At 40.4% G+C, this 15,109-nt stretch overlaps 1 protein-coding gene across 2 annotated transcripts in view; it reads right to left on the bottom strand.

Moving 5' to 3' along the window:
- Positions 1-1,085: 1,085 nt before the first annotated feature.
- LOC117507061 (LIM domain and actin-binding protein 1-like) overlaps positions 1,086-15,109 on the bottom strand; it is a 57,995-nt gene continuing 43,971 nt past the window's right edge. Inside the window, exons 5-10 of one of the 2 annotated variants that reach the window (XM_034166814.1) lie at positions 13,586-13,637; positions 13,326-13,432; positions 10,829-10,901; positions 8,193-8,224; positions 7,949-8,082; positions 1,086-2,932 (exon numbers count right to left, since the gene is read on the bottom strand). In XM_034166814.1, coding sequence (XP_034022705.1) covers positions 1,861-2,932; positions 7,949-8,082; positions 8,193-8,224; positions 10,829-10,901; positions 13,326-13,432; positions 13,586-13,637 — 1,470 coding nt within the window. In that variant the 3' untranslated portion in view covers positions 1,086-1,860. The remainder of the gene's footprint in view (positions 2,933-7,948; positions 8,083-8,192; positions 8,225-10,828; positions 10,902-13,325; positions 13,433-13,585; positions 13,638-15,109) is intronic. The other variant, XM_034166815.1, reaches the window with a different exon arrangement.

Here is a 15,109-nt window from a genome sequence, read left to right as displayed (position 1 = left end):
TGTTTGCCTTTAACAACCTTCCCATGTTTGTATTTGGTCCAGAGTTTAGACACAGCTGACTGTGAACAACCAACATCTTTTGCAAGATTGCGTGATGATTTACCCTCTTTTAAGAGTTTGATAATCCCCTCCTTTGTTTCAATTGACATCTCTCGTGTTGGAGCCATGTTTCATGTCAGTCCACTTGGTGCAACAGCTCTCCAAGGTGTGATCACTCCTTTTTAGATGCAGACTAATGAGCAGATCTGATTTGATGCAGGTGTTAGTTTTGGGGATGAAAATTTACAGGGTGATTCCATAATTTATTCCTCAGAACTGAGTCCATATTTTTTCCCTCTGCTTGATCTAAAAAAGTAACCGTTACTGCCAAAAAAATTTTTCCTGATTTCTTACAGTGTTTCTTAAAGCCAGAAAGTTGCCATTTGAAATGACTTTAGTTTTGTGTCATGTCTGTGATCTGTTTTTCTACAAAATTAAACTGAATGAACATCCTCCGAGGCCGCTGATTCCATAATTATTGCCAGGGGTTGTAGATACATTCCAACCACTAGGAGCAGTGAGTAGCCACAGTCCGGTGCCCCGGGGACCTACCTAGAGATGCTGCCTTGGTCAGGGGCAGAGAAAGGAGAAGACCCTAAATAATCATGTTTTTGATAGTGGGAAGAAACCCACACACAGTGCTAACCACTGAGCTACTTGCCCAAATATCAGAAGGTCCACTTTATTAGGGTTGTGCATTTATTGGCACAAAGGAGGACTTTCATCCATTGATTCATCACTGGTTGTAGCCGCCCCAGTCACCACTGTGAGTTGTATGCTCATGCTGGCATGCCCTCTTTGAATGGAGATATACATGTTTTTCTGCACATATTTCAAAATAGTGCTTTACATACAGAATAAAATTAACAGTATTTACGATCAAAGCAAGATTAGTATACAGTACACTGATTATACAATGAATGCACTCAATGCTGATATCATACTGGCATTGCATAATAGAGCTGGTACAACTTGTCTCTACATTTTTCGGGTCCCACGTGAGGTGGGTACAACAAATAAATTCACAAGTTGTGCTTCCTGTGAAGGAATTTACACCTCTGATAAAGGCAAACTTTATTTTTATTTAAAGCCCTGAATTTTAAGAGTACATACAAAACAAGTGCAGCTGAACACAGAGGAATAAGGACAGTGATGACTTTGTCCCTGAGCCAAGACAAGACCTATAAATATTTAATAAACTTCATTATCTCCCATAAAAAGTAATTAACTGGAGCAGTTTTAAAAATTAATTTTCACAACTGTAGCGGACTGTATTTAAAATACTCGTACAATCCAATTGCACATTTGTTTTCACACAAATTCAAAAAATACAGCATTGGCAGACCTTTTTAAAACAAGCAAAATATTTTAGGTGTTCTCGATGTATTGCCACAAAGAGTATTTTAAAATAACAGACTGGTGTCCAGTCCAGGGTGAACCCTGCCTCACGCCCTGTGACTGCTGGAATAGGCTCCAACCACCCACGACCCTTAACTGGAGTAAGCGGTTGAATATGAGTGAATGAGTATTTTAAAATATATGTAATACTCAACTGATAATATAATTAAAATTTAATGGAATACCAATATCCAATTTCATGATTATAATTAATGTAAAAGCTGTATTAAATATTTTTAAGTAGATAATACAAAAAATTAGTAGTTGCACATTAGTAGTTACTGAGTTAATATTTTATGTGCACACATCACATACTGTATGTACACATGTACACATGAAATATTTTCTTTTTATGATAAGATTTACACCTTAGAAAATGTAAACTGAGTAAATCAAAGGCAGTTTGATGAAATTTCCTGATTCTCAGTCATCGTCCTCGTAGTAGCGGTTCCTCTTGATGATCTCCTCTGCTGTCAGCTCCTCCTCAGCATCACTTGCTTCTTTCTCCTTGTCCCAGGAGCCCACATCCTGAGACATGTGATTATGTTGTTGCTGCAAAGGTGGAGATGGTGACTTGTAGCTGCTTGGGGAGATGCTTCTCGGAGATCCATCTTCTGCTGCCATCTTTTCTGCTGAGCTACTTTCTCTCTGTTCTTGTTGATGTTTTTCAGGCACAGATTCCACGGTCTCTTCTGAGACAGACTTACTGCCACTTACTGGAACTTCACTTGGTAAATGAGGCGTCATATGTTCTTCCTTGTCATGCTGTGCCACCGGAGGTTGCTCTGGTGTGTTTTCCTTCAGCGTTTTTTCAAATGAGCGCATTTCCTCCAGTGACAACTTCCTCTCCAGCTGGGCCTTCAGAGGGCGACGCTCCCGAGGAGCCAGATTGGATGCGGGGCTGGTTCTTGCTGCGACTGTAAAGGGTCGGCTGCGCTCCTTTAGAGAAGCACTCCTCCTCAGATTCTTCAGTTCAGCTCGCTCTGAACTCTGAAAGGATGATGATGATGACACCTCTTCCTCTGGTGGCCACTTGGCTTTCCAAGGCCGGCCTGAAGTACCGCCTTCCACAACAGAACCCAGCGCTGCTGTCCCAGAGCACCCCTCTGCAGATGGAGGAGGCCAGGCGATCCTCAGCCTGTGTGTTTCAGCTGCCCTCTGAAAGGATGGAGGTTTCTCACGTGGGGCCATGTGTGTTTGCGCCTGAGTCTCCAGTAAGGCAGTCAGGTCGGTGACTTTTGTGTGTGGAGATGTTGCCACAGGTGATACTCCACCATGTGAGACCTTCTCAGCTGGACATGTCACTGCTGCTGAAACCTGGTGTTCCTTTGGCTTCCCCACTTCTTCACCTTCCTCTCCATTGGCTCGTGGTTCCCATAACTCCTTGTGAGGTCGATGGCCAAAGCCCTCATCGTAGTTCCCTTTGGATTTAAACAGTTGGCTGAAATGGGGCTTGCAGTAGACATTACCGTGCAGAGAGGCGTAGTTTCCGAGGCTAGAAACAGCAGCAAAGTGGCTAAACGTCAGCGGAGCATTAGGAGACAAATTCTGTTGGTGCACACAAACCATACAGTGCATCTGGAAAGTATTCATAGCATGACACTTTTCCACATTTTGATGCATTACAGCATTATTCCAAAATGGAGTAAATAAATTTTTCCCGTCAAAATTCTACATACAATAACCCCATAATGACAGCATGAAAAAAGTTTTTTTTTTTTTTTTTGTAAATTTATTAAAAATAAAAACTAAGAAATCACGTGTACATAAGTATTCACACCTTTTGCTCAATATTTTGTTGATACACCTTTGGCAGCATTTACAGCCTCAAGTCTTCATCCATCAGGTTGGTTGGGGAGCGTCAGTGCACAGCCATTTGCAGATCTCTCAGGAGGTGTTCAATCAGATTTAGGTCTGGGCTCTGGCTGGGCCACTCAAGGACATTCACAGAGTTGTCCTGAAGCCACTCCCTTAGTATCTTGGTCGTGTGTTTAGGGTCATTGTCCTGCTGAAAGATGAACTATTGCTCCAGTCTGAGATCAAGAGTGCTCTGGAGCAGGTTTTTATCCAGGATGTCTCTGTACATGCATCATCATGCTGCATTCATCTTTCCCTCAATTCTGACTAGTCTCCCAGTTCCTGCTGCTGAAAAACATCCCCACAGCATGATGCTGCCACCACCATGATTCACTGTAGGAATGGTGTCTGGTTTCCTCCAAACATGACACCTGGCGTTCAATCTTTGTCTCACCAGGCCACAGAATTTTGTTTCTCATGGTCTGAGAGTCCTTCAGGTGCCTTTTGGCAAACTCCAGACAGGCTACCACGTGCCTTTTACTGAGGAGTGGCTTCTGTCTGGCCACTCTACCATACAGGGCTGATTGGTGGATTGCTGCAGAAATGGTTGTTCTTCTGAGAATTTCTTCTCTCTCCACAGAGGAACGCTGGAGCTCTGACAGAGTGACCATCGAGTTTTTGGTCACCTCCATGACTAAGGCCCTTCTCTAAGGCCCTCAACTGCTCAGTTTATATGGACAGCCAGCTCTAAGAAAAGTCCTGGTAGATCCAAACTTCTTCCATTTACAGATGATGGAGGCCACTGTGCTCATTGGGACCTTCAAAGCACCAGAAATGGTTTTGTACCCTTGCCCAGATTTGTGCCTCAACACAATCCTGCGTCAGAGGTCTACAGACAATTCCTTTGACTTGATGCTTGGTTTGTGCTCTGACATGCACCGTCAACTGTGGAACCTTATACGCAGACAGGTGTGTGCCTTTCCAAATCATGTCCAATCAGCTGAATTTACCCCAGGTGGACTCCAGTTAAGCCGTAGAAACATCTCAAAGATGATCAGTGGAAACAGGATGCACCTGAGCTCAATTTTGAGCTTCATGGCAAAGGCTGTGAATACTTATGGACGTATGATTTCTTAGGGTTTTTTTTTTATGTTTAATAAATTTATTGTATGTTGTTTGCTTCGTGTCGCTCATGTGACTGATTCTTTGTTGCGGGTTTTCCCCTGGATCCCCTTGGGTTGCAAGTATTTGGTCTTTGATGTTTCACTCCTTTATCTTTGTCATTTGTTTTATCTTCTCACCCAGTGTTGGGTTAAAGACTGTATTTTTGTTAGAACTTTCCCCTCACCTGTTTGATCCCGCACTTCCTAACCCTAAGTCAGGTGTTCAGACTATATTTCTGTTTGAACCCTTCATATTCTTGTCCTTGTGTGTTGCACTCTCGTTGTTCATTAAATCTTGGCAAGTTTTGGAAATTCATCCTTTGTGTCTTCACTGTCCTGTTTTGGGGTTTGACTTGATTCAGTTCCTGGTGGCAAACCTTAACATGATTGCTGGCATTCACACCAGAGTTCAATCTTCATCTCATCAGACCAGAGAATTTTGTTTCTCATGGTCTGAGAGTCCTTCAGGTGCCTTTTGGCAAACTCCAGTCAGGCTGCCATATGCCTTTTACTAAAGAGTGGCTTCCGTCTGGCCACTCTACCATACAGGCCTGATTGGTGGATTGCTGCAGAGATGGTTGTCCTTCTGAAAGGTTCTCCTCTCTCCACAGAGAAATGCTGGAGCTCTGACAGAGTGACCATCAGGTTCTTGGTCACCTCCCTGGCTAAGGACCTTCTCCTCCAATAGCTCAGTTTAGACGGCGGCCGGCTCTAGGAAGAATCCTAGTGAATCCAAACTCCTTCCATTTAAGGATGATGGCGCTCATTGTGACCTACAAAGCAGCAGAAATGTTTCTGTACCCTTCCCCAGATTTGTGCCTCAACACAGTCCTTTATTGGAGGTCTACAGACAATTCATTTGACTGTGGATACTTGTGTACATGTGATGTCTTAGTTTTTTTATTTGTAATAAATTATCTCCACGTGATGTGGAGTTGCGTCAGGAATTCAGGGCATCCACTAAAAAACCTGTGCCAATTCATCATGCGGATCCACCTTGGATTTGCTGTAGCGACCCCAAGTGTAAACAAGGGAGCAGTCGAAGAAACTTACTTTTTAATAAATTTGCAAATATCTTAAAAAAAAAAAAAAACTTTTTTCCAGAAAGATTTTGAGGAAAACATTAATTTAATCCATTTTGGAATAAGGCTGCAACCAATGGTGGGCACAGTTCCACTAATTAGCAAAGCTAACTTTTTTGTTTGTTATTAGCTTTTCAGCTAGGGTTGCCAACTCTCTGAAAAATAAATAAGGGACACCTCACCGCCAGGGCCGACCAGCCGACTGACCATTGCCTTCACCCTTCCCAGCGTCTGTGTGAAACGATTTTTAACCATTTGACTGTTGACTTGACCCTGAATTTAGGTAGATGCATACATGCATTTGTTCTGATATGAACACGTGGAAAACAAATTATTATTTAGCAATTTATTTTATTTTCACTCACAATTTCAATATGAGCATTCTGTCTTCTTTAAAAATAAATCTCTGTAGTGCTATTGCTTAACTTAAAATTGTATAAATTAACAAAAAAAAAACAATAGAAAATTTGCATCATCCAAAACAATGTAACAGTGCAAAACAATGTAACAGTGCACATTTACACATTTAGTGTAATAAAAAGTGCAAAAAAATAAAGTCTGAAAAGTAAACAATACTGTTGTCGCGCACCTTTTCCACCCAGCCATTTTCCTTTTCTCATTCTCCCCTGTATTTTTGCATTCTTTGTTTGTTTTTTTTTAGGAGGAGTAGTAACGACGTTACAGACATTGCTGTCCGTAGGCATATCTGCAGTGCCAGTGTCGGTGTCTGTATCGATATCAGCCATGCTGATTTGTTATTGTCGTCCAGTGACCGTCGTCGGCTCATGACGTCGGTATCTTCTTACGAGCAGATGTCCCTCGACCAATGAGATAAGAGTGATTCTGTATTGTCAACTCGTGTCTGTCAGCTCATTGGTGAAAAGCAGGAGAGAGGCTGGGATCAAATTTACCGTAAGTTTCCATATAAAGCGCCAGTCAATTCCATTGACATTTTACAGACTTTTTGATTCTCACAAAAATACGGGACAAACTGCGTCCCGTTTCAGGTCAATACGGAACGCACACTTTTATTTCCAAATAAGGGACGATTCCGTTTTTCAAGGGACGGTTGGCAACCCTATTTTCAGCTAACTTGGGAAACCATCAGATGACCAATTATGTTCCACTAAATTTAGTTCCACTAAATTTTGCTAACATTTTTTTTTTTTTTTTTTTGCTGGCATAGTTAGTAAAGCCAAGAACATTTGTAAACCTTAAAATTATATGTTAGTTCCTGTCTGTTATGTGTTTTGCAGCAGTGAGGCAACTGTGAGGAGCAGAGCTCAACTCTACTCTGCAGAAGGGGCCTGGCTGCCACGCTGCAGGGGAAAAAAGTAATTTACATTCAACGTACAGTGCCCCAGATGAGTGGCAGGAGACATCAAAGCAAAACAGTTTTCACGTATGGTTTTGATTTATAAACAAAACTAATTTCAGACAATTCATCAACATTAACATCAACTGTGTCATTTTCACAAAGAAAATATCGTACATATGATTTAGTTTTAAAGTAATGCGCTAATTCTGAAGGTTTCAGATGGCAGTGTTCTATGCCTTTTGACCATCTACTGGATGGGAGTGTGAATAGCAACCACCGGTCACACTGTCACTTTTTTCACAATCACACACTTAACAAACAGAATTTTCAGTTTTGCAAATGCTTTTTTATTTTTTATTTTTTTTATTTTTTATTTTTTACAAATGAACAGAATGACATATTTAAAAATACACATTTATTTGTAAAAACGAACACACACATTACAGTAACTTGTGTGTTCGTTTTTACAAATAAATAAATCAACCAAGAAGTGATCAGAGGAGGCTCATTTTCCCACAATGCCTTTTGGCATCTGTGTGTTAATGCTCAAACCTTAAGAATTAGCGCATTACTTTAAAACTAAAACATACGTGCGATATTTTCACTTTGTAAAAATGATGGAGTTGACATGAATGACAATGAACTGTCAGGAATTAGTTTTGTTTATAAATCAAAACCATCAGTGAAAATTGCCTTGCTTTTGATGTCTCCTGCCACACGTCTACTGTTCCATGTTGAAAGTAAATGACACTTCCTTACAGCAGTGGGCAGGGTGTACAAAGACGTAAGCTCTGACTCGTTTGTGTTGGATTTGTTATCACTTTTGATTTTACTCAAGCATTGGTGGTGCTTAAACTCAAAACTGGCTTGTCAGTAGCTGCCAGTGTACTGGAATCAATACTAAAAATTAGCAGATAGCTGTAACATCCGCAAAATTTTTTAGTGGTTTATTGGTTTACCGTTATAAAAGTTAACTTTTCAGTTAGTGGATTAGTGGTTATCAAAGCTTACTTTCTGGTTAGCTGTGCCCACCACTGGCTGTAACATAACAAAATGTGGATAAAATGAAGCACTGTGAATATTTATCAGATGCACCATAGTTAATATATCGATGCAAAGTATATTCGAGCTGTATGTGTGAAGTGACAAACCTAAGCTTAGCAAAGCAGTGAGTACAGCAAAAGCAACCTTTATGGAAGATACTCTTATCAGCCACCAAGCTTTCCAGTGGGTACACCGTCTTCAGACAGGCCACACACGTCTCCCTCAGCGGCACACGCAACTTCTATGGAGATTTTTAAAAAAACAAACAGTTTTATTTGAAATAGGACACTCATATCTCACACACACACACACGCACACACACACGTGGGTTTGTTGTTGATGCTGACTCACCCTGGATGCTTTGGCTGACTCGCTGTTCTCCCCTGAAACACAAAATCATACACATCTTCAATCTCTGTTGCAGCTCAGAACCAACTTTCTGTGCACATCAAAACAAAAGCAATCAGGCATTAAAAACAGACTGAAATGCAAATGTTTGTGAGTCCTGGTTATTTAGTGTTGTACTGACTGTTCTCTTTCACAGTAACGTACGTAATAATGAAAGATAACAATGAAGCTCTATCAATGAAAACATCACATTGCTGGAGCTCCTGTGAATCAGGCAACTAACATTAATGAGTGTGTAGATGAGTTTGAGAGGTAACCTGCAGAGGGAAGTGTTTCACTACTGGCTTCATGCATTTAATCATGAAACAATAAAGTAATAGTGTTGGAGTAACTGTGTGTATGATGTCGTTAACACTTCAGAGCTTCAGATCAAACTGAGAGCTGATGGTTCAGAAAGGATGTCTTGTTTCTTTTAGAAAACTCAGATCTTTTTCTTATATCCCTCACTCATATATTTTGTGGGAGTGGCTTTAATGTACAGATATTAAAAGATATGACTGAGGGATGCACTTCAGAGAAATTGGATGCAGCTAGAGAGATGACCCCCTTTCAAAAGAGCAAAGGTGTGATGCATGACGGGTCTTTGATTTATTTTATTTTTTAAGTGTGTTGAAGTATTTTTGGTTTCAAACTTTAATATCTGTTTCCTTATTGATATACTGTGCAGTAATTATTTCCTCAAGCATCGGCAGAGGAGGTATCACCCATCTGTCTGTGTGTGAGACACCTCAATCAGTGCATTTAAAAAAATGTGGATGGTAAAATTCAATCCTACTGGATGGACATTTTGCAGGATAAAGAAAAGATACTCAGAGTATCCTTGAAACTGGACCCTCTATGTCTATTCCTGCAACATCCAAGTCAGGACATCATTGTCAGCATCAGTTTGAAAAGACTGTATGATATATTTGCGTATGCTGCAAGAAAAAAATTTCATGTCTTGGATAAATGAGAAACCTAATAAAACAACCTGCCACAAAATCCTTATGGAATGCTTTCCTCTGGAATATTTGACTTACTTGCTTCATTCCTCAAAGGGACAATTTGTGACAATTTGGACTCCATATCTTCATTTTACAAACTCTTCAGTCACTTCGATACTTTCACATTTCATCAAGACTGAAAATCTTTTGTGCTTGTTCACATTAATGTCTCTGCTGGTTTCACCCATTACCACTTGATTACTTGATTTTTGTGCTGTGTATTGTTTGCTTTATCTTGGACCAAACCATGCTCTTTTGTTTTTCTTTTGATATATACTTGTACCAGGTGTTGTGCTCAGCCATTTGTTACAAAAATATAATAATATTCATTCATTCATTCATCTTCTACCGCTTAGTCCAATTAAGGTTCGCGGGGGGCTGGAGCCCATCCCAGCAGTCAACTAATTGTTTTAAAAAATGTGGATGGTTGTTGGGTCAGGGAGGAATAATTTAATTTTTTTTCTTTTATTACTCTCTTTAACATGGACATGGTAAAAGGTTGTCTCCTTTTCAAGAGTTAAAATTCTGAGTTACAGGATTGTTGGGTAGAAGTGCCCAAATTCTTTCCATTGAAGAGCCATCAATACGTTTGGGGGAGAGTCCTCAACCTAAAATAAGTGTTGATGTATATAAATACCAAACATACCATTAAATTATAATTAATTCTACAACAAAAATTAAAAATAATAAAAACATATTATTAGTTTGCTGAGAGCTTGTCAACTGCCATAATGGACCAAATATGGCCTGAAGGCCCCAAATTTGGCAGCCCTGTTCTCAAGTCTTGGGTAGAAGGACTAAAACAGCCTATTGGATCACTTCTCTGATACTGATAAACCCTCTGGATAAAACCTGTCACATATCATCACCAAATAAAGTAAATTAAATAAAATATTAAGAAGTGATTTCATTTACAATGTTCCAATCCAATCCAATCCAACTTTATTTATAGAGCACTTTAAAAGAACAACAAAGTATTGACAAAGTGCTTTACAAACAGGGCATTAATAAAATACAACACAAATAAAACAAACAAAAAAAATAGTTAAAAAGTGACCAACATGACTAACACTGATCAGAACATGAACAATTTTGAAACACCTTAGAGAAAAGATGTGTTTTAAAGTGAGACTTAAAAACACATGTTGATAGTTGATATGTTGATAGTACATATGTTGACAGTTATTTAACTTTAAAATGAAATGTTTGTCCTTACCACTCCTTTCCTTACCACTGTCGCCAACAGGCATGCGAAGCACCTTGGGGCGACTTACGTTGTGATTTGGCACTATATAAATGAATGGAATTGAAATTGAAAACAATTTGACTAAAAAGTAGAAAAAAAAAAGTAAAGGATGATAGTCCTCAGTGCCAAAGAAACATGCAATGTATGATGAGCTGATGACTGACATCTGAGACCAAACAATTTCTAATAGTAATATGTAGATTAAATCTGACAACAGGTTTCACATTCTACTGTTGCTTTAAAGCAACATAAGAGAATTAATAATCACACATTAATACAGAAATGTAACACTGCCAATAATGCATGACTAAAATGTATATAGGAATATATTCATGAAGACTGAGACTCACCGTTGCAGTCAGGAGCAAACGTCTGTTTATGCAGGACAGGTGAAGGTGATTTTGGTCCATCTGCAGACAAACCCTGGAGGAAATACAAAGTGAAAAAAAAACAAGGATGAACAGCCACACTCGCTATACGTATGTTAGCCTAAAATTTATAGCCACAAACATTACTTGTTTACTATATATAACTCATACTTTATACAGTATGTCACATATTTATAATATGTAACATGACTTTTTACTACTACTGAAGGACTCACACAACTCCATCATTTGGAGAATTCACAAAATATATATGCAATGTCAGTGGTTTTATTCTGTGTATGAGGAAATAGCAGTGTCTCAGCTGCTGGAGTAGCAATCTGACAAACAAAATAAGTTAAAGGACATGTCTCACGTTTTTTAATGTCCCAGTTAGCAAGACAACAAAAAAGTATTCATGAATGTAAGTCTCTCTGCACACATGTGCTAATAACACTATGTAACAAATTTTTATTTTTGTTTTGTTCCTGGGTACACAGTGTGTTTTCCTAACCTGTTATGCCTTAAATAAATAGAAAATAGCTGTTATTCCACAGAAACTTTGCTTCTGTGATCAGGACAACGATATTTTGAAATTTGTCTGTTTTTAAGAATATTCTCGATTCACCTTCACTACTACTGAGTAGTCTTCTAGAATATTCTTTAACTGCTAGAACTGTCCAGAATTTTCTAGAAGTTTCCAGAATTATCTAGAAATTTCAAGAAACTTTTAGAACTTTCTAGAACGTAAAAAAAATAAAATAAAATCAAAGTTTGTGCTGAATGTAGTCATTTTTCCACAGACTTTAGACATAAGCAGTTGAAATATAACACTTAAAAGCCAGGAACAAAAATTGTATTACATAGTGTAATTAGTGATCTCTGATGTATTTTATTCCTCTCACTCTGAGCGTTAGGTGCATTTCCGGAAAACGTCTCACTCGGCAATCTTCTGCATTTTTCAGTGTGTGACGTCCTTATTAGCAAAGCAGAAACATCCCAGTGACTGACAGACAGAGGGAAACGAACCTACTCCATCCAAAAACAAAGCTTCTGAGCTGCCGTTTGAAAGTGATGGCTCGGATTTACAGAGAGGAGATGGCACGCTTCACCCCAAAATGCTTGTTGGATGTTGGAGCTTAAAGTGTGGTGATGCGCTGTTTGTGTGAATGCTGGTTACTGACGCTGATGTGGACGTCGGAACATCTGACACTGTTTTTATCAGACTGCCTGGACACGGAAATGGATTTGTTACACTGGAAAAAGTCAGAATACATTATTTCCAAGAATTAGTGGGCGTAATTTTACATACCCCAATCGAGGCAGAGCTGCAGCCGGCAATCTCTCTCTCTCACGTGCACCTTTGTTCTCGTGGAGTTTACATTTGGAATTAATCCATAACACGACAGTGAGTCTAGCATGTTCAGGATTTTACCCCTTTTGTGTTTTGTGGCGAAATTTGTATTTTTTTTTTACTCTGAGAGAGTGAATTTGGACATGTGCACTGCAAAGCTTGCTGTGTGTATGTGTGCACGCGCGCGCTGTGCAGCTGACGAGACACTCATTCTGCCCCAGCAGCAGATGTATTTTTTATAGATTAATTGGTAACAACACTCATAATTAATTGTGCACAAAACTGATCGTGGAGCAGAGATGGTTAATCACAGGCTGCATTTATGACTTGTGACTGCAGGTGCACAGAAACCTTCACAGAGCTGCAGCTTGAGCTGCAGCTTTTACCATGACTGCATCAAAATTAACAGTTATTACTTAAAAATGAGTCATCATAACACAACATCACACTTATGTCAACTTTGGAATTAATCTGTGTCTCCATTCTTAACGTTAGCAGCTACATTCCATTGAAGTGTACACTGGGACGCTTCTAGTAGTGACGCCACTTGTCGGAAACACCCGAGTACTCACGAGTACTTTGTTTTCGGACGTCTCCGTAGTTGTTTGTTGTGAATGCCGTATACTTTGAAACTGGTCACGGAAGTGCACAAAGTGATCCCGGTGGATCATCGGATTGTCACTAACAACCTAATTCTAAATTGTTATGATTTTGGTGCGAAATGTCCTTTAATGCCAAGATTTCAAACTTACATAATGCAAATGTCATCAGCACAAACTAAATTTCCCTTTGACCTTGACCAATTTGCATGTTGTATGTTTGCGCACTCAACTGAATAAACCCCAAAATGCGTATTCATGAAGGCAAATGCACTAATTGGACAACACCTGCTATTTTGCACATCTGAAAGACACAATCAGCTCATTCTGTGAGTAAATCAAATTTAAAACATGCAAACCGTTAATAATACAGGCCATTCATCCTTTCATTAAAGTAGTGCATAAGTGGATACATTTTTTTAAATATCTCCTCTGTATTGTAAGAAGCTGTTATATTGTAGTCATGCTTCTTTACACACACACACACACACACACACACATATATATATATATATATTTACACACTCACAGATCTTGCAGATCGTGTGACACCTTGTTTGGAAACAGCTGCCTGATATTTGTTCATCTTGTCCCTCAGAGACATCTTCTCCAACACCCTGTCAGTCACAGACGGACCTAAAATACAAGAGCGATTTGCACAGACAGCTTTAACTATTTTGAAATTATGACCATGTGAATGTGAATGTGAAGGGTTCACTTAGGTGTGTTATGTACATAAAGTCACTAAAATGCAGGTGTTTTTTTGTTGTTTGTTTGTTTGTTTAATACCATGATAGTCCATGTCCTCTGATGAAGTACTGCAGAGTGCTGTGTGGCCACCCTGAAAGAGAGAAACATTTTTGTCATCACGTCTGTTTACACAAGTATGTGTACTGTAGTTTTACTGATGGCAAAATCTGCTGCTACATCTGTTTACGATCATCATTACTGTCACTTAGGGCCCCTTCACACATAGTATGAATGTGGTCGAATTGCGCATGAAGTGCGCATGAAGCAGGAATCCTATGCAATACATGTAAAATCGTAGCTGCCTCCAATGCCTCGTACACCTGTTGCTACAACTAATTGTGCACACCAGTTATGTGGGCCGCCTGAAGAGGAGGTACTGCTGGCCAACGCCAGAGGGCGCCCTGCCTGTAGTCGGGTTTCAGGCACCAGAGGGCGCAGTCACCACCCAGGAGCCAGGACTACCAGCTGTCAGTAATCATCATCACTGCACCATAAAAGCCTGGAGGAGACACCACATCTCTGCCGAGATATCAGTTTACCACTCAGGTAATTCTCTCAGCCATTGTTTCTGTGCCGAACGCACATACCTTGTTTGTTCTGAACTTTTTGCAGGAGTACCTGGAACTCACAGCTGGAGCTGGGTTTGTGGACGGTGGGGGAGTGACGATCTTCACTCCTCATTCCACTTACGTTAAGTAGTAGTTCAGGCTCTGCCGTTAACTGGTTCCAGAGTTGGAGGTGGAGGTGTTCCCTCCAAGTGGATAAACATTGTGAGTTGCTGACTGCTTACTGGGTGTCCACACACCCACCATTAACCTGTTTTTGTTCCTGCCAGCAATACCGGATCTGACAGCTGAAGTAGAGGCCACCTGGGGACTCGGGACTTGGTGGCTTCGGTGTACTGCAGGTCTTCGTTGGCGGCGGAACCTTGTGGGCCCCGGCTCTTCTCTGGATAGGCGTCTCCTACCCTCGGGCCGGCCCACACGTCACCTGTTGTATTTTATAATTGACTGTCTAAAAGCAGTATTCGACCTGTTGTGCACATTTGCCACAATAAATTGTATTTATTGGACTATCTATTGACCGTTCATTTGCGCCCCCTGTTGTGGGTCCGTGTCATTACACTTCCCCAACACCAGTGGCTGAAAGACAGAGTGTGCCCTGTCAGAGCCCATCGAACCCTCTCGCGGTCCAGGTCACATACATGAACATGTACACCGTTCACTTGGCACTTAGAAAATGTGTGGTGATTCGGACTATTAGCATGAAAAAGAAAATGTGTGGTGATTCGCACTATTAGCATGAAAACAGTCAGCAGACGATCACTGTCGAGCTGGATGTGAACTTGACTTTGGAGTTGCAAAAAGTAACACACATGCGCGTGTGTCGCCCCCACCCCCAACACATATGGCATGCCTGGGCGGGCACACTGGCATAAAATGCTGATATGTATGTACAGATCTGATCACATAGGGGCTGGACAGGCAGGTCTGATCGCACACAGCAAGGGGAGGTGCCTGTCAGCTAATCGCAGCACACTGACAGCTGGATGACGGCTCAGTG

Source organism: Thalassophryne amazonica, chromosome 3 (assembly GCF_902500255.1).
Source record: "Thalassophryne amazonica chromosome 3, fThaAma1.1, whole genome shotgun sequence".
NCBI classification, from domain to species: Eukaryota; Metazoa; Chordata; class Actinopteri; order Batrachoidiformes; family Batrachoididae; genus Thalassophryne; species Thalassophryne amazonica.
Note: the sequence above shows the minus strand (reverse complement) of the source record. Positions and strands in the feature narration are given on the sequence as shown.